General features: G+C 44.9%; 1 protein-coding gene across 11 annotated transcripts in view; it reads left to right on the top strand.

Annotated features, from left to right (window-relative positions):
* ESRRG (estrogen related receptor gamma) overlaps window positions 1-25,149 on the top strand; it is a 1,050,432-nt gene that overhangs the window by 966,317 nt on the left and 58,966 nt on the right. For all 11 annotated transcript variants that reach the window (XM_068232897.1, XM_068232892.1, XM_068232893.1 and 8 more), the window contains one exon: window positions 4,462-4,623. In XM_068232897.1, the coding sequence (XP_068088998.1) occupies window positions 4,462-4,623 (162 nt within the window). The remainder of the gene's footprint in view (window positions 1-4,461; window positions 4,624-25,149) is intronic.

Below are 25,149 nucleotides of genomic sequence, written 5' to 3'. Positions count from 1 at the left end.
CTGAAAATGGTCCCTGCAGCGCTTCTGTGATCGGAAAGCGGATGGATCGCCCCTATCTGAACTAGCTCATAGGATAGCATGGTGCAAGCGCTTTCAGGGCGATTTAGCAAAATAGGCAGCGCTTAAAATTTCCCAAAAGCGCCTCCACTGTGAACGAGCTCTTAGTAAACCTACATCAATAAGTCAATGAATAATAAAATTTAATCCCAGTTTTTGGCAAAAAAAAAAGGATTGTCAAACACCAAGATTAAAGTGAAAGGAAAAAATCATAGTAAAGGTGGCCATACACTGTACAATTTTTTCATCCAATCTTACCAATTCTATGTAGTAGAAGGGAACTGCCTAAATTATCTTTTCAGTGTATTCACTTAATTTACCCTTATACTCCATAGAAATGGTAAGATTGTATGAAGAAATTGTACCATGTATGGCTACCATAAGAATCCCTACGCACTGCAAATCCAATTTGCTATTCCGATTTTCATGCTATCAAAAGAAAAAAGCTGAAAAAACGCAGCATGCAGTACTGATTAAAAATCGGAAATCAGAATCGCATGTGAAAATCGATTAAATATCGAAATCGGAATCGCATGTAGTGTGCAAGAGGCCTAAATAGTGTTTATTTTACGCACTCTGAATTCTGTTGCCCTAGCCTTGTGCCTGTTATGCCCACTCGGTAGTTAAATTCATTACTGTATGATGCAAACCTGACCTGACTCATCCTTCCCATTTCTTTCTCCTGTGTGTGTAGTCATAGATTTTCCTACATTTTCTCAGTGATTGTTTGTGCGCAGAACAGGCACAGCGGAAAAGTGGAATGTATTGATTCCAATTAGGGAAACATTAAATAAGCCTCTCTTCCCTAGAAACAATGCTTATGGCTATCCAATGCCCTTAATTCCAGAGGTCTGATGGCTGCAGCAGCCCCAGGAAAGGTTGTGGCTCCATTCTGATGGTGTATTTATGAGAAACAAAGAATGTCTAATGGTTTAAAGGAGATACAATAATGTAATGGGCATTCCCATTCTGAAAACATGTTATGTTTTTAGAGGATTCTAAGCTGAACTTTTGCCTGCTGGGATATTTAGAGGACCAATATTACAAACAATAAAATAAAATAAAATTCAAGATACATGTAATCACATACGAATAAGTAGTGGTGTGTTTTTTCCAGAGTAAAATGAGCTATAAATTACTTTTCTCCTATGTTGCGGTCACAGGGGCATAACAATAGACCCTGCAAGGGATGCAGCTGCAGGGGAGCCCAGAAACCACAGGGGGCCCCGTGGGAGGAGAAGTTTCTTTTCCCTGTCCTGAGAGACTGACCACTAAGGACAAAAAGAGAAAAAAACTTTCTGCTCTCAGCACAGTTGTTCTAATAACTGTGTCTGCTCAGCCACTGATAAGGAATTATACAAAGATTATACTATACTGGTAATGATTACCTCTATATGAGATTTGATTAGTTCGCCTCCCCAGCCTACACCTCTCACTACAGCTGTCCCCTCCCTTGCTTATACCTCTCTGACACTACAGCTGCCCCTCCCCTGCTTATACCTCTCTGACACTGCAGCTGTCCCCTCCCCTGCTTATACCTCTCTGACACTGCAGCTGCCCCTCCCCTGCTTATACCTCTCTGACACTGCAGCTGTCCCCTCCCCTGCTTATACCTCTCTGACACTGCAGCTGCCCCTCCCCTGCTTACACCTCTCTGACGCTACAGCTGCCCCTCCCCTGCTTACACCTCTCTGACACTGCAGCTGTCCTTAGCAGGTTTTGGTTTCATATCAGTTCTTATGTATAGAGTGCTTGAGGGGGCCCAATGTAAAAATCGCACTGGGGCCCAGAACTCCTAAGCTACGCCACTGGCTATAATAATACCTGTGACTGTCGAGTCGCACCTGGTAATTATGCATATTCGTGTGCAGGTTTTATTACGCTAAGTGCCAATAATTCACACTGATCATATATTTTTTTGGGTGTGAATCCTCCCCCCCCGAAATGAATGCTCTCTGTGTAAAAGACTTTGATTATTTTAAGCTCAACTTAACAATAAATGTTCTGAATCATTTTGTGTGAGCTGCCTAATTGTGTCATTCTCTTTTGTCTGGAAAATGAGGATTTATTACACTTTGTGGGTTCTGCTTCATTTTCTGTCTGCCTTTTTTTCCCTCTATTATTTTTTTTTTTAAACCTAAATGGGACAGCACAATTTTTAGCAGCTTGCTGTGTGATATGTTGGCATTAATAAAACAGTCCATGAAGGCGTATGTTATGGTTAGTGAGATGCGCCCATATGAGATGAGAAATCAGCAACTGTTGTGGAAGCATTTCTTTATAAGCACAACAGTAACTACGGGGCCTTTTCACACATAGCAGGATTATTCACCAATTACCAGGCAACCTAGGCAGGTGCCTAGGGCCTAGTGGGAGTCACGGGACCCTCCTGCCATCTTCTCTGACCTCTCTCCAGTTCAGCTTACTAAAAGGACTACAAGGGTGCCCCAAACCTACTGCCTTGCCTAGGGCCCCGTTACAGCTTCATCCATGTCTGGATATCATTGCTTAGGAGAACTCATAGAGAAGCATGTGATCAGTTTGATCAGCTGAAAGGTTTGTAAGGTTCTGATTTGCTGTGATGGACTTTCTGGTTTACCACATGATCATGACCAGCAAATCAGAGCCTTACAAATCTATCAGCTGATCGAACTGATCACATGCTTCTCCATGAGTTCTGCTAGACATTGCCAACCCTAATAACAGAATCCTCATGTGATAAACATTTTTGCAAATACGCACATCTTATGCAAATCTAGGTAGTAAAACTGGTCAGTGATTGGCCAATCATAATTAAAAGTGTGTACCAGGTTTAAACCTTCCTCATCTGCATTTATTTCTACATCAGTACAGAAAGTGAGGGTCATTTTCTGAGATGGGACACAAGACAGCGATAAAACTCAAAAGAACTGATTTCTTTCAAAATATTGTAATTTTCCTGTTTTGGAGCTGGGAAAATATCTTTCTCACCTCTACGGTTCTACTGACCTCTTTCTCAAAAGTGAGGGGCGGAGTCCTCCCTAATGGTAGAAGGGGTTCGGTGGTTCTCGTAGGGACCAAGAGCACCTAAATGAGAAGTAGGGAGAGACCAGGAGCCCGATGATGCAGTATCGTTAGGTATAGGGGGATAAAAGAATATATATGATTATTGACTCACAAAGGTGGGTTGCAGTTCCTGCAACTACCGTATAGGCCTGCAGGGAATTCACCCTCCCCGCTCGGTTCTCCAGGTTCTGCTGTATACTGAACGGTCGCTCTCCTGTAGTTCAATATACTTTACAGAAAACTGTCAACGTATTACCTCCAAAGGACCTCCGACTGATAGACAGGTGGGGTGTACAATTAACAAGCTTACACATCATTGCATTCCAGCAGTTCTGGAGGTGTGGTTAGCTTACAGGGACTACAAAGAATAATTTGCATATTCAGCAGTGAGGCATTGTGGGAGACATCATAGGCCCACTCCAACCTGAATAATCGCAAATACCTTTTGTTTTTAAAAAAGCAAACTTTGGTTTTGCATAGCGTTTTAGTAATCTGAATATGCAAACCATCTATTGTAGTCCTTGTAAGCTAACCATACATCCAGAACCGCTGGAATGCAATGATGTGTCAGCTTAATAATTGTACAGAGCCAAACTAATCCAACTTGTATACACACTGTTTTGGATTGGTTGACCCTCATCAGTGCATGCCATAATGTGGAGGCCTTTTGGTCCTTTATAGCCCCCTTACACACTCCTAGGAGTTCTGGTTCACCATGAGCTTGCTGGGTAGTCAGGAACTAAGGGTGGAGGCACCCAAAATATATGGGTGTTAAAACTTTAAAACATAACGCGTAATCACTTACCACTCCAGAAGATACAGACTCCAGTTCAACTGGAAAAATATTTATTCAAAAAATTGAATAAATATTTTTCCAGTTGAACTGGAGTCTATAGCGCCTTCACTCCACCCTTCTCCCTCATGGGACAACAGACCACAATAAAATCCCGAGAAAGGCTCTAACCCTTGCCTATGCGTTTTGACCAGCTGTACACTAGTAGTGTCTTGCTTTACATAGGCTACTCTTTGCTTTTTTTTATATGTTTGCATTCCTTTATTGCCAGAACATAAAAGCAGGTGATTTCCTAATAATTCAGTTAGCTGGACAAAAAACTAAAAAAGACAGTAATAACGTGAGCCGTGCGACAGCAACACAGCATTATTTGGAACATCTAATAAACTGCGGCTTTGGCAGTGATATTTTTAAACTCTGTCTTTCAGGAAGCGCGGTTCTCTCATATCGCCTTCATGATGTATGGTTGGTTCTCAGGCACAATGATACACCGATGATTGCTGTATTTTTGGAAACAGAGAGATCTTGGTATTGATCGCGCCGCGCTGTGGTCTTATTTCTTTCAGATAACAAGATTGTCTCGCATTTGCTGGTAGCTGAGCCAGAGAAGATCTATGCTATGCCTGACCCCACCATTCCCGACAGCGACATCAAGGCCCTCACTACCCTGTGCGACCTGGCCGACCGGGAGCTGGTGGTGATCATTGGCTGGGCCAAGCATATTCCAGGTAAGATGATGGCCCGGTGAATGCCTCGTAAAAGTGTCACAACGAAACATCCAGAACTGTTTATATTTGTTGAAACTACATCAGTTCAAACTACAAGATATTTGTAACTACAGCAAAGTCCCTGTTATCTAGAACTCAGGCAACCGGAAGTCTTGACTAACCGGCATACCTGACGGGGTAACCAGGACTGTTTTGGGGGGGGGGGTTGCAGTGATTAAAATACTCACTGAGTGTCCAGCGAGTGTCCAGTGCTGTCCTGTGGCTCCAAGCAGCTTTCCGGCGTCCGTGCACGGCTCCCAGCATGTCACGTGACCCATGCACTGAGGACCTTGGAAAAGCGTCAGGAAGGTTAGAAGATGACGCTGAATACTCGGTGAGAATTTTTTTAACATTGGGGAGGTTCGTGCTTTTTAGGTTTTTGGTTCAAACACATACATCCAAAACCAGGCGATTCCCACAGTGCCGGATATTGGGGACTTTGCTGTATCCTACAATATAAGTCAATGGACTGGAAAAAAAGAGACCCTAACCCCTTTCAATCCAATTAAATTGTCACCCACATCTCACTGCCCCCAGCACTTTTTTTTTTTGGTGTGCCAGGCGGACGGCGGTGATTGCGGGAGTGCTTTGCGGCAGGAATCGGTAGGGCCTCTACCCTCTCACACTAGAGAGGCGGCCTGGCATCAGATGGAGGGGCGGGGCCAGCACCAACTTGTGTGCTGTAGCACCACCCCATTGCAGGTGCACCAGCATCATTACGCTAATGCATGGCGCAGCGTTGTACTGAAAGAACTTCATCTGACACTGGTCCACTGAGATCATGCCGGACTACACACAGCAACAGCACCCCTAGTGGTTTGGCCATGACGTCCATGTAATATTTAAGACTTAGTTTGTCACTTTGATTTGAAGGGGCTGACGCTGGCCCATGCCGTACTAATTCCTGCAGCGGCGCCCCTAGCAGTGGCCACGTTTTCCTGTGTCGGACTATGTCCGACATTGGGCCTGAACTGGAAAATGCCAATGTTGGATACAGGATTGGAACGGGTTAAGAGTAGAATTCTAGCCTTGCTTAAAGGAAAAAAAAATACTACAGAATTTTGAAAAAAAAATGCTAAAGAACAGTAATTTAAATCAAACCTGAAGTGATAATAAACTGGTGGGATAAACAACTGCACCTGAAGTCCTTATCCAAATCCGAACTTTCCCAGAATCCCACAGTCATATTTTAATTTTAAAGGTAAAAAAATATAGGTTTAAAGTTTTCTGTGTCTTGGCGATGAATCCATTTATTTGACTTCCATACAGACAAATCTTGAACTGTTAAACTGTATATATGTTCCCTGCTCAAAAAAAATGTATTTTTCCACCACACAGAAGCTCTACTGCCACTATTAGTCAGTGATAGGTACATCTGCAGTCAGACTTCCCCAAATGCACAGAAAGTGTTATTTAGAAGCCTTGGATAGTTAACCCTTACAGTGAAAAATAAATTGGTTAGTTCTATGTAGGACTGGGGCTGTACATACATGTTTATCTCATCACATCCCACTTCAGGATACCTTTATTGTTAAAAAAAAAAATCTGTTTATATGTATTTGCAGCCTGCTTCCTAAAGTAACCATTAGCACAACTTTCACTTTTTTATGCTGAAGTTTGTACTCTGTTTTGTAACACAAGCCCTGGCATTTCCTCTTGCTGCGTGAGTAATCAGGTGCACAAAGCAGGAGGTGTTCCTCATTTTTTTAACACCTGCACTAAAAGAGTGGCAACAATATGGACAAGTAAACAGTCTGTGTTAGGTTTGTGTTGGCGGTGGTGGGTGATTGTTTGCTCAGAATAAACATATGCAGTCTAAAATCATGTGTGGCATTAATGCTTGCGACGTGTAGTACTGAACTGGAGGGGCTGCTTGTTTCTGGTGGAATTTAACCCCAAAATGCACTTGTAATTTTGTAATAGTTTTTTAAATTGTACACGCAGAATAGGGGTTGTGGAAATTCGGGCGCCGGAAATAGCCGATAGTAGAATATTGGTAAAATTGCCAAGATTCTACTATTGGGAGGTGGTAATTCGGATAGTAAAATGTCTGTAAACTTTACTGATATTTTATTATCACTAAACCTAACTCTCGTCACACATGAACCCTCCCTCTACCAATACCTAACCCTAACTGGCCGCTGTCACACACACACACATATGATGCCTAACCCCAACCAATCCCCCCATGATGGCTAACCCTAACCTACCCCACCCCCAACCAATCCCCTCACGATGCCTTACCCTAACTAACTCCCCCACAGATGCCTAACCTTAACCTAACCCCGCACTGATGCCTAACCCTAACCTACCCCACTCCCACGCATCCTTAACCCTAACCGACTCCTCCACTGATGCCTAACACTAACCTACCACCGCACCGATGCCTAACCCTAACATACCCCAACACCGATGCCTAATCCTAACCAACTCCCCCACTGATGCCTAACCCTAACCTACCACCGCACAAATGCCTAACCCTAACATACCCCAACACCGATGCCTAACCCTAACCAACTCCCCCACTGATGCCTGACCCTAACCTACCACCGCACCAATGCCTAACCCTAACCAACTCCCCCACTGATGCCTAACTCTAACCTACCACTGCACCGATTCCTAACATACCCCAACACCGATGCCTAACCCTAACCAACTCCCCCACTGATGGCCAACCCTAACCTACCACTGCACCGATGCCTAACCCTAACATACCCCAACACCGATGCCTAACCCTAACCAACTCCCCCACTGATGCCTAACCCTAACCAACCACCACACCGATGCCTAACCCTAACATACCCCAACACTGATGCCTAACCCTAACCAACTCCCCCACTGATGCCTAACCCTAACCTACCACCGCACCAATGCCTAACCCTAACATACCCCAACACCAATGCCTAACCGCCCCCACTGATGCCTAACCCTAACCAACTCCCCCACTGATGCCTAACCTTAACTTACCCCAACATGATGCCTATCCTCCACCTCCCTCAACGATGCCTCACCCTAACCAAACCACTCGACACAAACCCGTCAATAACCACGCCGATAAATATTGTGTGCTGCAGAAATTTTGGCATCCCTTTGGCACCTGTGTTAATATCAGCAATTAAGGGAAACTTGGGTGCTATTTGTAGCCACAGTTTGCATAGCATGCTCCCCCAGTACCCACTGTTTTATTGGGCGACCCGGGCCCCAACGTTTACCTTAATTGCCAATATTAACGTGGGCACCTATGCCCAAACTTTCGTGGCACTTTCCCGAACCCAAATTTCCCGTCATCCATTTTAACACCTTATCATGTGCCTACTGTGAGCTGACATGCCTGTATTGTAAAAAGGGGTAAAATAAACAATGCACGTACATTCCATTATCGATCAGGGCCCCCAAGTTGAAGATGCTTTAAGTAGAAATACACAAATACATTAAAGCCATAACAAACTTTTGCCGCGGCGCTGAAGAGTTAAACGCGGGCAGCACACACCTGCATTGATTTTCGGATGAGAAAATAAGGCTAAATACTGTAAGTGGGGCTGCAATTTAAACAGCAGGACATCCATAGAGATAAATATTTATCGAGTTGGACGTCGTGTCGGAAAATATACATCTCCTTCGCCAAGCGCTACGTGCTCCAGCCGCCGCATCCGCCTTTAAACAAAGGCAATGTGACTAACCAAAGCAATCTAATGGCTTTCTGTGCGCTCAGGCCGGGGAAGCTGATTTCACGTCGGTGCGCCAGGCTGGTCCGTCCGTGTCTCGTTCTATCAGGGCCTCACGGAATAATCAAACTGAACGCGCAGCTCCGGGCTCCTGCTTTGTGTGTGACTTCGAGCGTGATTACTCCATTTACATTTTCAGGTTGCAGGTAGCAAGACAAAGCAAAAAAGCAAGAAAAAAAAATACTCACCTCCTTTTTAACTATCCGCGGCTTAATTCGGGGGCCTTTATTAGAAAGCGGTGTAGGGACAAAAGTAGCCGGCGAGAGATAATACAGACTGATGTTTAAATTAGTTTACAATTTGCCTGCCTTCATCGGGTGCGAACGCCGAACAAAGCCATCCCCGGGATGTCAGCTGCGCTCCTAACCGCTGTAACAAATTGTTGCCCGAACGTTGCACACCTAATGACTTCAAATTAGCTGCACTGCGATATTGCCTGACAGTTCGTTACGATTGTTAGCAGCATAGCTGGCGTATCATGACCAATAAATTGGTTTCAGTTGGGGCTGGGAAAGGGACTTCCATCAATTTCATTAAAGAAATTACTGTAGCATCCAACGCATAAAGACAAACTAGTTTAGGGAGGCAGACAGAAGTTAAATGCAGCAGAAAAGCATGGCTCTAACTGTGGAACGTGCTCAGGGCTGAGGACAGTGTCTGAGTTTTTTGTTCGGCAAAGACTTTGAATATTTTTAAGGCCAACTCCGGGCACGTAAGTGTTCCAAGGCCCGTCTGTGTTTGGAGCCAGTGCTTATTTTTAGAAAAGGACAGATTCATGCTTTTTCTTCCCACTGCCTTTCCATGCGAGGTAGCCAGGAAAGGATTAGGATGAAACAGGGGGCCCTAGGGAAGATAGCAGTTTTTGCCTACTGCTGATGGTCACCTGTCTTTTTTTAGTAAGATTTGGTGGCAGCTAGCATCCACCAGGCCCCTAGACTCTCTCCAGCCCCTAGGCAACTGCCTAGGGTTGCCTTGTGGATGATCCGGCTCTGCAGCAGCCCCACTTTCATTCTATGTGCAGCCCCCTCCACCAGGTTTAACCTCCAAGTACAGAAGCCCCTCTTTAACATATGCTTCCTTGATTGGTAGCTTGCCCATTTCATGTGTTGCTGTACATTTGCAGCCGGTCTATTCTGCACCAGTGGCATAACAATAGCCTCTGTAACTCCTGCAACCGCTGAGAGGCCTGGGGGCTATTGTGGCCTCCTCCCTCCCTCTTGTGCAGACAGAGTAAAAGCATACAGAGTGCTGTTATACTTACCTCTTCTATGCTGCATCAGGTTTCCTCTTCCTCCGGGCATGCTGCCTGCTGAGATCCTCAGGCCATGACGAGGGGGGCGGGGCAGGCCACCAAAGTTATGCCACTGCATGTAGCTACCCCTCTACCATATCGGGCCACCATCTTGGGCAGCAGTTGCTCTGGGCCACGCCCTATGCTGTCTTTACAGAAAACCAGCACTGTTTTATAGTAGAACAGGCCCCACTTTTCACATTTTTGAACAGTGACACCTAGCACACACTTGCAACAAAAACAGGATGGCCGCAGTGGACATGTCTTGTTGAGATAACCAGATGGTCATCAGCAGCTGAATAACACCTGACCATCCCATAAACAGACAAAGAAAGTAGAGTGATTATGTTTTATTTATGTGGTTTGGTTCCCCTGACTTGTGTTGGAGGTTTGTATGGGCCCTAAGGCTGCATCTAAGCATCTTTAAGGCCTTTGACAAGTGTCAGGAAAGATAACAGGGTAGCAGCCCTGTCAGGTTAAGCTTGTCCATTAAAGGACAACTGAAGTGAGAAGAATATGGAGGCTGCCATATTTATTTCCTCTTAAACAATACCAGTTGCCTGGCAGCCCTGCTGATCTATTTGGCTGCAGTAGCACCTGAATTACATCAGAAACAAGCATGCAACTAATGTCGACAGATCTGACAATAATGTCAGAAACACCTTATCTGCCTACGCAGAATCTATATCTATAACTAAAAGTATTACTTGCAGAGGATCAGCAGGCAAGCCTGGCAACTGGCATTGCTTAATGTGGCAGCTTCCGTAGCCATCTTGCTACAGTTACCTTTAAGCTTCTCATAGTGCTGATTACAGGCGGGTCAACTTGAAAGATGCAGTTGAAGGACCTTCAGTGGTGGTGTAAAGAAGGCCTTCGAGGAGTAAAAAAGGAGGAGGAGCCTGTGTCATCCTTCCTGGAAAGGGGAGTATGATGTTTTCTCCTCATAGATGATTTTTTTTATTCTTGTGAGCCTTGAGTTCCCCTTTAAGGAATGGTTTTCCCTTAAAACGCTGCACAACCAGTACCCACAATGCCCCAAGGATTTAGAATGAAAAATTATCTTACAGCATTCCGAGCCATTAGCTCGTGGCTAATAAATGTCTCTTCAGTCTTCGTGAAGACGTGTTCCCACCATCCGAACCAAACAAACCTTTCCCCACGTTATTTTCAGAAAAATATTATGTTGTGTTTATATTACGATATATCCGGCTGGCTACTCCATTTCCCCCGAGCGAGGGTATTGAGTAAGTATTTATTGAGTGACTGCTCAGGTAGAGTGATGGGGCTATTGTACGAAGCATGTTCCTGCCCACAAATCCCAATAAAGCCTTTTATTTCCTTCACTCCCTCGTGATTGCTTTAGAGGAGCGAGGCGGCCGAGGTGACAGATTTGCGGGACGGAGGGAAAATTCTGAGATTCTGGTGCTGCCTCTGAAATATTATGGCGCCATAAAAAGAGCAAAGTTGTTTAATAGAGATTGGGGAGCCAGCAGCTGCTGCCGGAAGGGTTATGCTACAATCACAGACATATATTTCTGGTCCGATCTGCTCAACATCTCCTTACACAATGTTGCCGGATTCGTAGAATGGTTTTAACAAGGAATTTACGGCTCGGTAGACCTTGCGGTTCGTGTGACTGGTTAAAGCAAAACACTTCAAGTAGAAAAATGTAGCGCTTAAAGCCCAGCCTGACACATGGATCCAGTCTGATGGCTTAAGATGGCCAAACATCGGGTGACTTGGATGAAAAACAGTCAGGCCAAGCGCATGCTCGAACGAGGATGCCACCAATTTTGCATGTATTACACATGCTGTAAGGTTTCAGGCCGATGTGCTTGACTGGGTGTGTAGCAGTAATGGCGAGCAACCCCGGCACTGTCCCCCCTAGTGTAAAATGTGCCCCGTGCATGAATACTTTACCTGTCAGCGTCCGCTGCTGGCTTCGCCCTCTTCCTCACACAGACGCACCTCACGTGGTCGCCGACGTAATGTGGGGGCGTTTATGACATCACATGCCCACGTTACGCCTGCAACCACATGGGGCGCGTGTGTGTGAGGAAGAGGGCGGAGCCAGCAGTGGACACTGACAGGTAAAGTATTCATGGATGCACACGGGGGTCACATTTAACATTAGGGGGCACAGCGCCGGAGGTGACGAGGCGCCGTCGCTAGGCCAATTCCTGTAAGATTTCATGCTGAAATCGATCAGGAATCAGCCTGCGGTGTATGGGCAGATCTTTCTCCGATCAGATTCAATCAGAGAGGGATCTGTCTTTTGGTCAAATCTACCCCTTATCACTAGATGTATGGGCACATTTAGGTATTAAAATAGCACGAATGAGATGCACACATTAGCCTTATTAAATGTAGAAGTTTGTCTGTGATCATTTCGGGAGCCAGTCTAGCAATGGGACAGATGTCCTCTGACTTTGGTGGCCAATGGTTCGGAGATCCACCGAGTTTGATACGACTTTGCTGACTGCTATTGTATTTACCAATGCAAGCTGCGGTGAGACATCTGCTGTGTGTCGTCCCTCTTCTCTGTCTATAGAATTTGTATATTGCCTTTATATGTGGTTGAACCAAACATTCAATCCCCCCCCTTTTTTTAATTAAAACAATTTTTTTAAAGTATTTGATAATTATCTTATGGCCAAAACATTTGCATTGATTTTTAGAATAAAATTGAATAGTTTATGGTGGATTGGTTCTATTTTTATAAACAATTCAATTAAACAAAGAGGAACTATAGCAAAAATGACAAGTAATACAATTCCTTATTATTATTTTTTTTTTATATATAATCTTCCTGCCAATTGATGTTTGTTTACTGAGAGTTCTAAAGCCAGTAAAAAAAAGATCTCTGGTCTTCAGCATAATAAACAGCACAAGCTAAGAGTTAGTGGGAGGGTAAGCTGCACACCAATATACAGAAATATATATACTAGCCGACCAGCGGTGTAGCATACACCGCATAAGGCAGTAGATTGCAGGAATGGGGTATTGGGCACAGCAGCGGAGAGGGGGTCGGACCCCCCCCCCCCCCCCTCACCTGCATCCCCCATCTGCGCTCCCCCTCCAGCTGAAGTTAAGCAGCAGCCGCCGCTATTAGAGGCAGCGGGTGGGGATGACTCACCTCTTCCGCGTTCCAGCGTGTGTTCCACTGTCGTTACTTCCTGCAATGCCGTCCACTTACAGTACAGTGGACGACATTGCAGGAAGTGACGACAGTGGAAAGCACGCCGGAACGCAGAAGAGGTGAGTCATCCCCGCCCGCTGCCTCTTACTAATAGCGGCGGCTGCTGCTCAACTTCAGCTAGAGGGGGAGCACAGATGGGGGATCCAGGTTAGGGAGGAGGGGGGGTCCGACCCCCCTCCCCGCCGCTGTGCCCAATACCCTCTTCCTGCCCGCTACCCCCTCCAGCTGGGCGGCAAGTGTAGGACTGCCCCTGGGGGCAGGGCGCTACCTCTTCCTCTTGCTTGGACAGGCCCCTTCTTCTGTTTGGACCGGCCCTGGGGGCAGGGTGATACTTCTTTTTGCTTGAAGGTTGAGGCACGTAGCCTATATATATATATATATATATATATATATATATATATATATATATATATATATATATATATATATATAGTTATTATTATGTAATATTTATATAGCGCCGACATCTTCTGCAGCGCTGTAAAGAGTATATTGGCTTGTCACTTAACTGTCCCTCAGAGGAGCTCACAATCTAATCCCTGCCATAGTCATATGTCTATGCATGTATCGTGTAGTGTATGTAGTGTAGTCTAGGGACAGTATAGGGGGAAGCCAATTATCTTATCTGTGTGTTTTTGGGAAGTGGGAGGAAACCACGGTGCCTGGAGGATACCCACGCAGACACAGGGAGAACATACGAACTCTGTGCAGATAGTTCCTTGGCTGGGATTCGAACTGGGGACCCAGAGCTGCAAGACGAGAATGCTAACCTCTATGCCTAAGAAATGCCACTGACAGTCAACCATTCACAGAATTGCTCTCCTGACTTTTTGTCTGGTCATCCTCAGCCAATCAGATGGTTGTTGGTGCATCCCAAAGTTTGTAGATGCCCATCCAGCATTCTCAGAGCCAGGAAATGGGATGCTGACGCTTTCATGAATGCTCATAAATATTTATATCCAGTGTCTTTTCCACAGACAAGACTCTAAACAAAATATACTGTGTAACTTGCGTTGTTAGTCTTTTTCGGGCATACATTCAGTGTAGTGTTGTGCACAAGTGGTTCTTTCCAGTGACATCACATCAGATTGGATCCATCCATATGCCAGCATTCTAAAATAGAACAGTTTGGAACACTATAGGCTATAGATTATGTTTCAGTGACAGCGAGGCATTTTTTTCAGTTAATCCTTTCTCTAGATTATCTGCTAAGAAGAGTATTAATCTTCTTTTTCACACACCTTTGACCCCCACCAGTTTCCACCACCAGAATTATATAGCCATTAGGAATATACATGACTACATCTCAGCACTGGTCTTGTAGATGCATACCTTTTATCTGTAACATCATGCCCACTATGGCCTAGGAAATTATTTTATTGAGAAATGGAGATAGATCATTATCATTTATTTTTAGGAGACTGTGGGTGTCGTTTTTTTCCCTTTTTTTTAATTATTATTTACAATATACAGTATTTTAAACCGGAAAATATTAAATATCATAGGTGGAAATGTCATATTTGTTAACGGGTCTACATGAAAAGGGCGCCGGTAAAAAAGGGCGCCTGGTGGAGCTCATATATATATACCAACTTCAGCTACAAAAAAGGCGCCTGGTGTAGCCCATATAAACTTCGGCTACAAAAAAGACGCTTGGTGTAGCCCATATAAAAACTTGGGCTACAAAAAAAACAAGGCGCCTGGTGTAGCCCATATAAAAACTTCGGCTACAAAAAAACTCCGGGATGTGTTAATTACTATTCCCCCTCCAGGCCGCCATGGATAGTGGGGGAATGAAATAATTCGGCTTACAGTGCTTGTAGCCCATATAAAAACTTCGGCCACAAAAAAAAGTCAATAATATGGGCTACAGAGGAGCACCTTACTGTAGCCGAAAAAAATATGGGCTACAAAGGGGAGCTCGCTTGTAGCCGAAAACCTTGTAGCCGAAAAAATATGGGCTACAAAGGGGAGCCCACTTGTAGCCTATATCAAAACTCGGGCGCCCTTTTCTACACCTTGTAGCCCATATTTCCAGAAATAACATTGATGTCTATGGCGGCGCCCTTTTCATACAGGCAGCTCGGGCGCCCTTTTCAACCGATCCCTTGTTAACAGCTTGCTGGTTTGATTAGCAAGTGTGGTAAGTACAAGAAAGGCTTGGCTTACTGCAGTGTAGTAATAGAAAGATGGTCAACACATTTTTTTTATTCTACTTTCAACATTAGAGTGACCTTTTCTTCTGATGGAGATTTAGGTGGAGCATTAAAGAATATTGTTGAAAGAGAAGTGGCAAGAGAGGAGGTGGAGTTGTGGAGAGAGATTGAGAACTGGGCAGAGAGGAGGTGGAGTTGTGGAGAGAGATGGAGGACTGGGCAGAGAGGTGGTGGAGTTAATGAGTGGAAATAGAGGAGTTGGGGTTGAGGAGTGGGAAGAGAGGAGGTGGAGTTGAGGAGTGGGAAGAGAGGAGGTGGAGTTGAGGAGTGGGAAGAGAGGAGGTGTAGTTGAGTTGTGGGAAGAAAGGAGGTGGAGTTGAGGAGGGGGAAGAGAGGAGGAGGAGTTAAGGAGTGGGAAGAGAGGAGGTGGAGTTAAGGAGTGGGAAGAGAGGAGGTGGAGTTGAGGAGTGGGAAGAGAGGAGGTGGAGTTGAGGAGTGGGAAGAGAGGAGGTGGAGTTAAGGAGTGGGAAGAGAGGAGGTGGAGTTAAGGAGTGGGAAGAGAGGAGGTGGTGTTGAGGATTGGGAAGAGAGGAGGTGGAGTTGAGTTGTGGGAAGAAAGGAGGTGGAGTTGAGGAGTGGGAAGAGAGGAGGTGGCATTGAGGAATGGGAAGAGAGGAGGTGGAGTTGAGTTGTGGGAAGAAAGGAGGTGGAGTTGAGGAGTGGGAAGAGAGGAGGTGGCGTTGAGGAATGGGAAGAGAGGAGGTGGAGTTGAGGAGTTGGAAGATTGATTTTCAGAAGTTCAAAGAGAAAATATTACATTTGGCAAGTTTTATGTATATTTTATACATTTTAATAAAACAGCGTAGGGTCCTCCCTCCCAAGCGCCTTTAAGACCTTGTCATCCATGCAGGCTGGTACAGCCAGAATTCAGAGACCGGACCTCATGGGGCTTCCCACCCTGAACTATACCAGTCTGGATGGTTCATGATATAGGGGTGGGGACTCTGGTATTCAGTAATGGATGTCATATTATTGTACTTAGCTGCACACCTACGGTACGGCATTCTGGAGCATGCTCACTGATAAGTCCTGCTCACACATGTATGCGTATAATGTATATACAGTATGTAATATGGCTATATGTTATCTTAGCTCTATGCTGTACTCCCCATCCATCATAAAGAATATAGGGAAGCTCATTCGGATTCCGCAGATTTGAAATGTAAATCGGAATTTAGTGGAAACCGCAACTCGGTAATTTTAGCCTAATCACAGAATTCGAAAGCATTGGACCAATTAGAGAATACAGAATTTCTCTACAGATCACCAGGGTGGTTTTAGACCAATCACAAGACTGATTTTACTTTTTTTTTCCAATTTACGTTTTTCCAATTTTGAAATTTTTTTTTGCATTTTTGATGCAAAAAACGACTAATAAAATACTCCTCGAAAATCGGAAATCGTAATTTTAGCCCAATCATAGAACTCGGAAGCATTGGACCAATCAGCGAGTGCAGAATTTTTCAGCAAAAATCGGATCATAGCAGTATTTTATGACCAATCACAAGACTGATTATCCGGTTTTCCCAATTTTTTTTCTTTGCATTCTCAGATGCAAAAAAAAAAAAAGACTATTAAAATACTTCTCGAAAATCTGAAAACCAGAAAATAGGAATTTGGAAAAAAGGGCATTGGCAGCAATCGGAATTTCCTCGAAATCGGTACTGGGCATTTACGACCATCCCTAATAGAGAATATCCATGCCTAATTTTACAAGACATCTGAATACTTTCCGACGTAAGAGGGAAAAAAATGGAGCAAAAATAAATTGAACCTTTGCTTGCGTAATCTTATCTCACATTGGTCATTTTCTAAGAAAACCCGGTAACAATAGCTATGGATTTTTAAGTTGGTTTTGCAGGAAATAAAGGACTCTCGCCATCCGGCCGAGTAGCCTTGGCAACGATTTGACCCCATTTATGTAAAGAGACTTAGCAGAGAAAGAGGACAATTCTTCTCTGCGCTCTTCGATAAGGGAAGGTCAGTGATATAATCTGTGCTTTGAACTATTTAGCCACAGATGACAAAAATCAAATTGCGGAGGGGTCTCGACATGCTAAAGGGCAAATGTGATGATGGGCATGGAGCGAGATTCCAGACTGCTCATGAGTGACGGGGGAGCGGGGAGGAACCGGCCTGACACGTCTCGTGATTGGCACCAGGAGATACGGGCCTGCTGCCTCGTAGTCCTTCCATTAAATGCTCTCTTACTGATAGCCAATATCAATATAACATACCTTAAGATTTACGCATACACAGCTTGTTTTGAAATAACAAAGGAAACTCTATAGGGGCCTTTTAGAGACCAAGTGCCCAAACGGCAACCCGAAACCCACTTATTTATCACAAAGTGTCAATGTGACAATTTATACTGAACACTGGAGGTCTTAGTCAGGGATGAGCAGAAACTACGCCAGTGAGAATTTACGCATCATAGTTCGCATCTACACATCGTAGTTCGTAGGTGAGGTTTCAAAACTATGCTTACGAATTTACGCGTAGCGAAGTACCGCTACGCGTAGCTTACGCCCACTATGTGTAGTTAACATGTGTATTGCGTAGTTAACTATGAATGCGTTACTCGCGGCTAATTTTCCGCGTGCGATTGTATGCTTGCAAATTTACGCATTGGGAAGGGGAATGTACGCATAGAAGAGTTCCCGTTATAAGCATCTAAAACGGAATTAATGCGTAAAATTTTCTGCATACGGGCATAAGCATCCGCATACACTACGCTTCATCACAATACGCGTAATTGCGTATTTTAACGCGTAGTCTATGATATGCATACGATGCGAATATTTTATTTCGAAGCCGTAGTTTGCCGAAGTGTAATTGCGTAAAACTACGCGTAGTTCAATTGTAGCGAAGTTGGCTGACTACGACCATCTCTAGTCTTAGTTTTGCAAAAAAAAAACTCATACATTAAAGGATACTGTACATTTAAAATTCTGTAATCACCCCACATTCTGCAGCCACCCGTCACAATTTTGTCATAAGCAGAGCAGTCCTGGCAGCGGTCGCGTGCTGTAGGCACTCCAGTCACCCGTAAGAGGCTGTCAAGGGGGGCTTTAGGTAAGAAAATATGGGGACACAGGAGAATGGGGAGCTGATGAGGATCAACCAATCTGAAACAGTCTGTATGCATGTTGGATTATTGTGGCTCTGTACAATTAACAAGCTAACACATCATTGCATTCCAGCGGTTCTGGAGGTGTGTTTAGCTTACAGGGACAACAAAGTGATGATTTACATATTCAGCAGTGATGCATTGTGGGAGACATCATATGCTCACCCCAACCTAAATGATCTCAAATACCTTCTGTTTTAAGAAGGCAAACTTTTGTTTTGCATCACATTTTAGTAGAAGGGCTTTTTGGTCCTTTGTAGCCCCTTACACACTCCGAGGAGTTCTGGTTCACCATGAGCTTGCTGGGTACTCTGTAACTCTAAAACTCACTAGTAGAGAGAGAACAGAATTCATCCCTCGACATTACCATAAATTCCACGCCACTCGTGAGGTAATGTCAGCTGATGATGATATCAAGAGAAGACTTTTCGAGATTGGTAACTTATACTTATTTTTGTTGTTTTTTTTATCATTTTATATCCAAGAAAGCACACCCAAACACATAAAAGGAGAAAAGTCAAAGAATAGGAAATACATATCTGACTGCCTTTTATCAGCAAACAGAATTAGCCTGGCGGCATTGATAAATCAAATAAATGTTCAGTATTTTGTTGTGTCGGGAAGCACCAGCAGGCCTTATCTTTGGGATGGAGCACCTTACAATAGCATTAGTGAAATGTTTGACTTTAGTTACAGAAGCGTAAGGACACGAGAACGGATGACGGTGCCCCTAATAGCCCTCTTTAAGAATGACAGCACCCCCGCCATTAGCATCCCTTTATATCCCGGGAAATTGCTCATGCCTCCGTCTTCTGTTTCCTATCTGCTGGAGCCTTTTTTATATTTCTCTTTCAATTTCGTCTGCGCTCGGATAAGCGCACGCTAACGCAATATGATTGAGTTGTAAAACGGGATTGCTGTCTGCTGTAATCTCCTTCATGTAGATATGGAGGGCTTTGAACATTTCACTACATCCTCTCTCACACTCTCTTTCTCTCTCTTAGACCTTGCAGTAGAGTGTTGTTCCGTGTTAGCCATCAGTAAAAGCAAGAAGTTTTGAATCAGGATGATACCATTTATTGGCTAAGTAAGAGGTAAACTAGAAGTACCGCTTTTTCGAAATATGACACTCCAGTGTTTTCGAAATAAGACACTCCAGAAAAAAAATCCACGGGAGAAAATATACTAAACCTGGTGTGTCCTTGTTCCAGGAGCATCTTGTAGTTGTTTTCCCCCAATATGTCCTGCCGTGTCCCTTTATGTCCCCGTGTCCTCCTTTGCTCCCCCTTTGTCCACCGTGTGTCCTCCTGTGTGTCACACTGTGTCCTCCTTTGCCCACTTATGTCCCCCTGTGTGTTCTCCTGTTCCCTGTCTACTCTCCTGCCCCCTTGTGTCCCCTCCTGATCCCCCTGTGTCCCCTCCTGCCCCTCTGTGTCCCCTCATGTTCCCCCGTGTCCTCTCCTGCTGGTCTCCTCTTGACCCCCTGTGTCCCCTCCTGGCGCCCCGCTGGTCTCCTCTGCTCCCGTGTGTAGAATATTTAGTGGCAGAACAGCTCACCTCCCCCAATCTTTGTCCACCTGTGTCCCCTTTGTTCCACCATGTGTCCTCCTTTGCTCCCCCTGTGTGTCCCCCTCTTTCCACCATCAGGGCCGGATTTGTACTTCTTACCGCCCAAGGCCGACTATTACCAGCCGCCCCAACCGAAACCGTATCCTACCACCTCTCTCCACACACACACACCCAAAAAATTTTGGGCCGCTGGTGTCCACTATTGCGGCTAGTGCCGAGGTCTCCATGGCAACGTGAAGTGAATCAATCACGTCACACGGGGGAACTGGTCAATGAAGCGATCTACAGGTGATGGGCGTGGTGGGAGCCGTCCACCACACACACATTGTCAAAAGTGGCTCACAATTGGACATTGGGTGGGGTCAGCAACACGTAAAAGTGAGTCCTGTACCCACTGCTGTCTCCAGGGTAACAGCGCTGGCCAATCAATAATTAAGAAATGGGTACTGTGAGAGGCTGCTTTCAGTATTCTGTACTATTTGCTGGTGCTGCCCCTGGTCCTTTCATTCCCCACACCAAGTGCGTGAGACCCGGCCTTCTGTAACTGCCTGGAGCTGCTGCTATGTCATTGGACAAGGTCTGGCTTTTTGCTAGTCACACACTGTTCACAAACATTTAATTAACGGACTGCAGCTGCCTGTAGCACAGCACAGGCAGATGCCAGCTGGTACTAATAGTGCAGTTATCCTGACCCCTTTCATTTGTTTGGACACTTGCAAATAATGCCCTGCAAATAATGCCCACTGTCTGCAGGCCGCCCCTTGTTTATCTGGTGCCCTAGGCCATGGCCTATGTGGCCTTGCCAGAAATCCGGCCATGTCCACCATGTGTCCTCCTGTGTGTCCCACTGTGTACTCCTTTGCCCACTTATGTCCCCCTGTGTGTTCTCCTGTTCCCTGTCTACTCTCCTGCCCCTTTGTGTCCCCTCCTGTTCCCCCTGTGTCCTCTCCTGCCCCCCCTGCTGATCTTCTCTTGGCCCCCCTGTGTCCCCTCCTGGCCCCCTGCTGGTCTCCTCTGCTCCCCTGTTTGTAGAATATTTACCGGCAGAGCGGCTTACCTCACCAGCGAATTCAGCAGAGATCAGCAGACCTCTAAACTTCCATGCGGCTTCTCCTAGTGAAGGCTTCTGCTGATGACGCGATTACCAGAAGCCTTCACTAGGGGGAGCTGCACGGAAGATAAGAGGTCTGCTGTTCGCTGGTGAGGTGAGCTGCTCTGCCACTAATTATTCTACACACAGAGGGGCGGAGGAGACCAGCGGGAGATGGATGCCCACACTGGGGGACAAGGCAGGAAGTCCTGGTTATTGCGGCGGGTCGGCGGTTCGTATTGGCTGGCAATCGTAAGTCGGGGACTCCCTGCCTTTGGAAAATGACGCAGGGACTTTTTCTCCCCATTTTGGGGGGGGGGGGGGGGTGAAAAGTGCGTTTTATATTCCGAAAAATATGGTAAGCTTTTATCTAATAAGCCTTCTTTAGACTTTGTTCCTGTATAATAACAAGATGTTAAAACACACAGCTTATATACACTGGATATTTGCAGGAGAAACATTCTTTTTCAAACATAAATGAGTGTCATTAGATGCCTGTTAAATTAAGTTGCAATTAAGGCATCTAATGACATTTTATGTTTGCAAAAAGAATGTTACTCCTCTGAATGCCCAGTGTACCTAAGCCGAAGCTTGGGTTCAAAATCTGTGACTTACCATTAGAGAGGGAGGCCTCAGGATCCTAATGAGGCTTGCCTCGGTCCTAACAAGCCCCCCCGTTGCTGACCGTGGCCCCTCTGCTGCAGTGTGCACACCCCCGCCCCCCCCCCCCTTCACATCGGGGCTGCGCAGCTCCTTTTCCTAGTTTACGTGCACGTAATGCCCATCGCTCCATGCTACTGCACTTGCATGGGCAGGCTCGGTTGGCCATTGAGTGTGCATAAACCAGGAAGAGGAGCTGTGTGGCCCCGATGGGATTAGCGACAATGTATTGTCGATAGTCTTCCGGGGGGCCACGCTCAGCAACGGGGGACAGAGAAATAGCGAGGGAAGCCTCAATAGGGAACAGCGAGGGAATCCTCGATAGGATCGTGAGGCTTCCCTCCCTTTAGGTAAGTATCTGATTTTGTACCCGAGCTTCGGCTTGGGTACACTGTAACATCTTGTCAATGTACAGGAACAAAGTCTGAAGAAGGCTTATTAGCCGAAAGCTTACTTTCTGTTTACCTCTAAGTTGGCCAATAAATGGTATCATCCTGATTCAAAACTTCTGTGTTTTAGACGTTTCTAGTGAGAAGGGTCTGTCAGGGCACAGGAGCCTCAGTCACAAGGTGGAAACTGGTTTCACACGCCGGTGCGGAGAGGGAATTAAACCGCCTGCCACGCTGATCCATCGCTGTTGTTCCTGTCAGATTAAAATATTTAGATGGAACTTCGTTAGCAGAAATGCGGAAGGTGCTTAGTCAGTCACTAAAGCCACTTCCTGATGTGTAAATCCGGTGACCTATATATACCGTCGACTCGCCAAGATACTGGCGGAGATAGTGTAGAACTGCCACAATTGCAAGTCACAGGACATAGCTATAATGAGGAGTAGTAAGCAGGTCTACTAATTGAAGTGATTATTCAGTTTTTAGTAAGTATTGAACTTCATCCCAGTCAGTAGCCAGTACTTCCTTTCCCATGAGAAATCTTTACCTTTTCTTGAATAGATCATCAGGGATGTCTGTGTGGCTGATATTGTGGTGAAACCCCTCCCACAGTGTGATGTCAGGACCATGGTCCTGACAGCTTCCTGTCTGTGAACCTTGTTGCATTGTGGGAAATAACAACTGTTTCCAACTGCCAAGCAATGAATTTCTCCCTCTGTGCATACAACTCAGTAACAAACATTCTGTACAGATCACCTGACAGAATTAAAGATGTCACCACCAGTGATAGATTTCAGATTGTAAAGCAGAGAGAAGAAAGAGGAAAAAACACGGAATAACTCATCTAGAAATTAATATTGTTAACAATAAGCAATTTTATTCATTATGCTATTTTCACTACAGTTCTCCTTTAAGGTCCTCTGTTACTCTGGCTATATACGGCTATATACGTTAAAGTGGAACTAAATCCAGAACATCCTTTCTGCTGTAAAAGATTTGCCACAGCATGATAACCTTTAGGTGGAAAAATCTTCATAACATTTAATGGAAATTGAAAATATAAATAAATTAAACCTGAAGTTTTAACTTGGTTTCACATTCCTAGGAGCATAGAAAGGGTTAAGTCTCACTGTCTACCTATGAGCAGAGAGCGGAGGTGGAGCTCACAGCTCTGATTCACAGGTGCTGATAAATACTAATTGGACGCTCTGGTGTGGCTAAACAAACACAGAACACAGAAAAGTGAATTTCTTCAGCAACTGTATGAGGAATAAAGGTTTTTCATGGTGTGCTGTGCAAGAGCTCTTTTCTGCTTTAAAGTGAACCAGAGATAAAGCACCCTTATGTATTTTACCATATATATCAGTAGGAACATTACAGAAAACACCTACCCTGCTCTCTGTTTCATTCTTCACTGCTCAGCCCTGATAAAATCCCTGACTGAGCATTCAGTCTGGCTTTGCTCAGGAATCATTACAGCAGAGCCAAAATGGGGCAGGCTTGGGCTTGAAAAGACATCAGAGAAGACTGTCTCAGCTATAATGATTCCTGAGCAAAGCCAGACTGAATGCTCAGTCTGGGATTTTATCAGCGCTGCTAACAGGCAGGCTGAGCAGTGAAAGATGAAACAGAGAGCAGGGTAAGTGTTTTCTCTATGTATCTGTTCCCACTGATATATATGGTAAAATACATGAGGATGCTTCGTCTCTGGTTCACTTTAAGTCCCAGTAAAACTCTGCCACAAGATTACTGCCAGGGTCTTACCCTCGGGTCTTACGTTCTATCTTTTACCTTATGATAGCAAATAAAATCTCTTTAGGCCTCTTTCACATGGCAGAGGTACATTCATTGCTGGTCAAAGGGTCCCTGAGACCTTCTGGGTGCCTTCAGAAAACCTCAAGCATCAGGAATAGGAATTTAGTGAAGGGAAGAGGTTAAAGTTGAGCATGACAACATCACTTCAAATGGTTCACAGTGTTCAAAAAATACATGCCCTCAGAAAAGTTCAGAGAACTGTATGGGATTATTTTTTTTTTGGGGGGGGGGGGGGGGGGGGTATGAGGATGAGTAGGTAGTAAGTTCATAGAACTTATCATGGATATGACAGATGAAACTAAGAGAAAGTTATTTAGACGAGAGATAACCCACTGGGGGAAGCTTGCAGTGCATCCCTCTGACCTTGATATTTTGGGAAGGCGCAAATGGAGAGCTTGGTTTCAGGAGAGAGAACACTCACACAATTAGTGCTTACATTTCAGGATATAATAATAATAATAGCTCAGACCACAATAAAAAAGAATGCCATCCTATTTCCGTGACCACTCTCAATGTAAAAAGTTTGGCTTGCTATCAAACTGAAATTACGGGAAGAAGAAGGGGACTAATGAGGCCGCTGAATAATAACCAGTTTCGTCAGCAAAAATAAAATTAAAAAATGAGGCCCCCTAGCAACGGAAAGGGTTAAAATACGGGAAGAAGAAGGGGACAAATGATGCCGCTAAATAATATCCAGTTTTGTCAGCAAAAAAAAACACTGAGGCTCCCTAGCGACAAAAAGGGTTAAAATATGGGACGAAGAATGGGATAAAGGATGCTACTGAATAATATACAGTTTCGTCAGCAAAAAAAAGCCACTAAGACTCCCTAGCAACAGAAAAGGGTTAAAATACGGGAAGACGAAGGGGACAAATGACGCGGCTGAATAATAACCAGTTTCGTCAGCTAAAAATACTGAGTCCCCCTAGCAGCGGAAAGGGTTAAAATAATGGACTTCCGCGACAGGTTAATACCTCCGAGAGGTTCACGGTTTGGGAATGACTGGTTCTGGAGCCACTCCCGTAATGGAAGTGTCTAATTGACATTCAGAGAGATGTGCAATGTCCCTTGCTCCTAAATGGAGGCAGGAAACATTAAGCTCTTAAAGATCTTCATAACAGGAAGATAATGCAACACTATGTTCTTCACAGCCATTCCATGCTTGAAAAAATACTAACTAGGCGGCTGGAATCAGCCTTCCTTGCATCGGTTTGGGGAAGGGGGGGGGGGGGGGGGCAGGGGGTAGACGAAAAAAAACCTCTCATGTAAGGCATTAATTGAAATAAATCCGGCCCAAAATGGCCAGTTTTTCAATTTGTTACGACAACTGCACATCAGTAGATTTAACAATCTGGACAATGTCTCCGGTGGAATCGGAATAACCCAATCGTTTTTATGAGTTC

The sequence above is a fragment of the Hyperolius riggenbachi genome, chromosome 4 (assembly GCF_040937935.1).
Source record: "Hyperolius riggenbachi isolate aHypRig1 chromosome 4, aHypRig1.pri, whole genome shotgun sequence".
Taxonomy (NCBI): domain Eukaryota; kingdom Metazoa; phylum Chordata; class Amphibia; order Anura; family Hyperoliidae; genus Hyperolius; species Hyperolius riggenbachi.
Note: the sequence above shows the minus strand (reverse complement) of the source record. Positions and strands in the feature narration are given on the sequence as shown.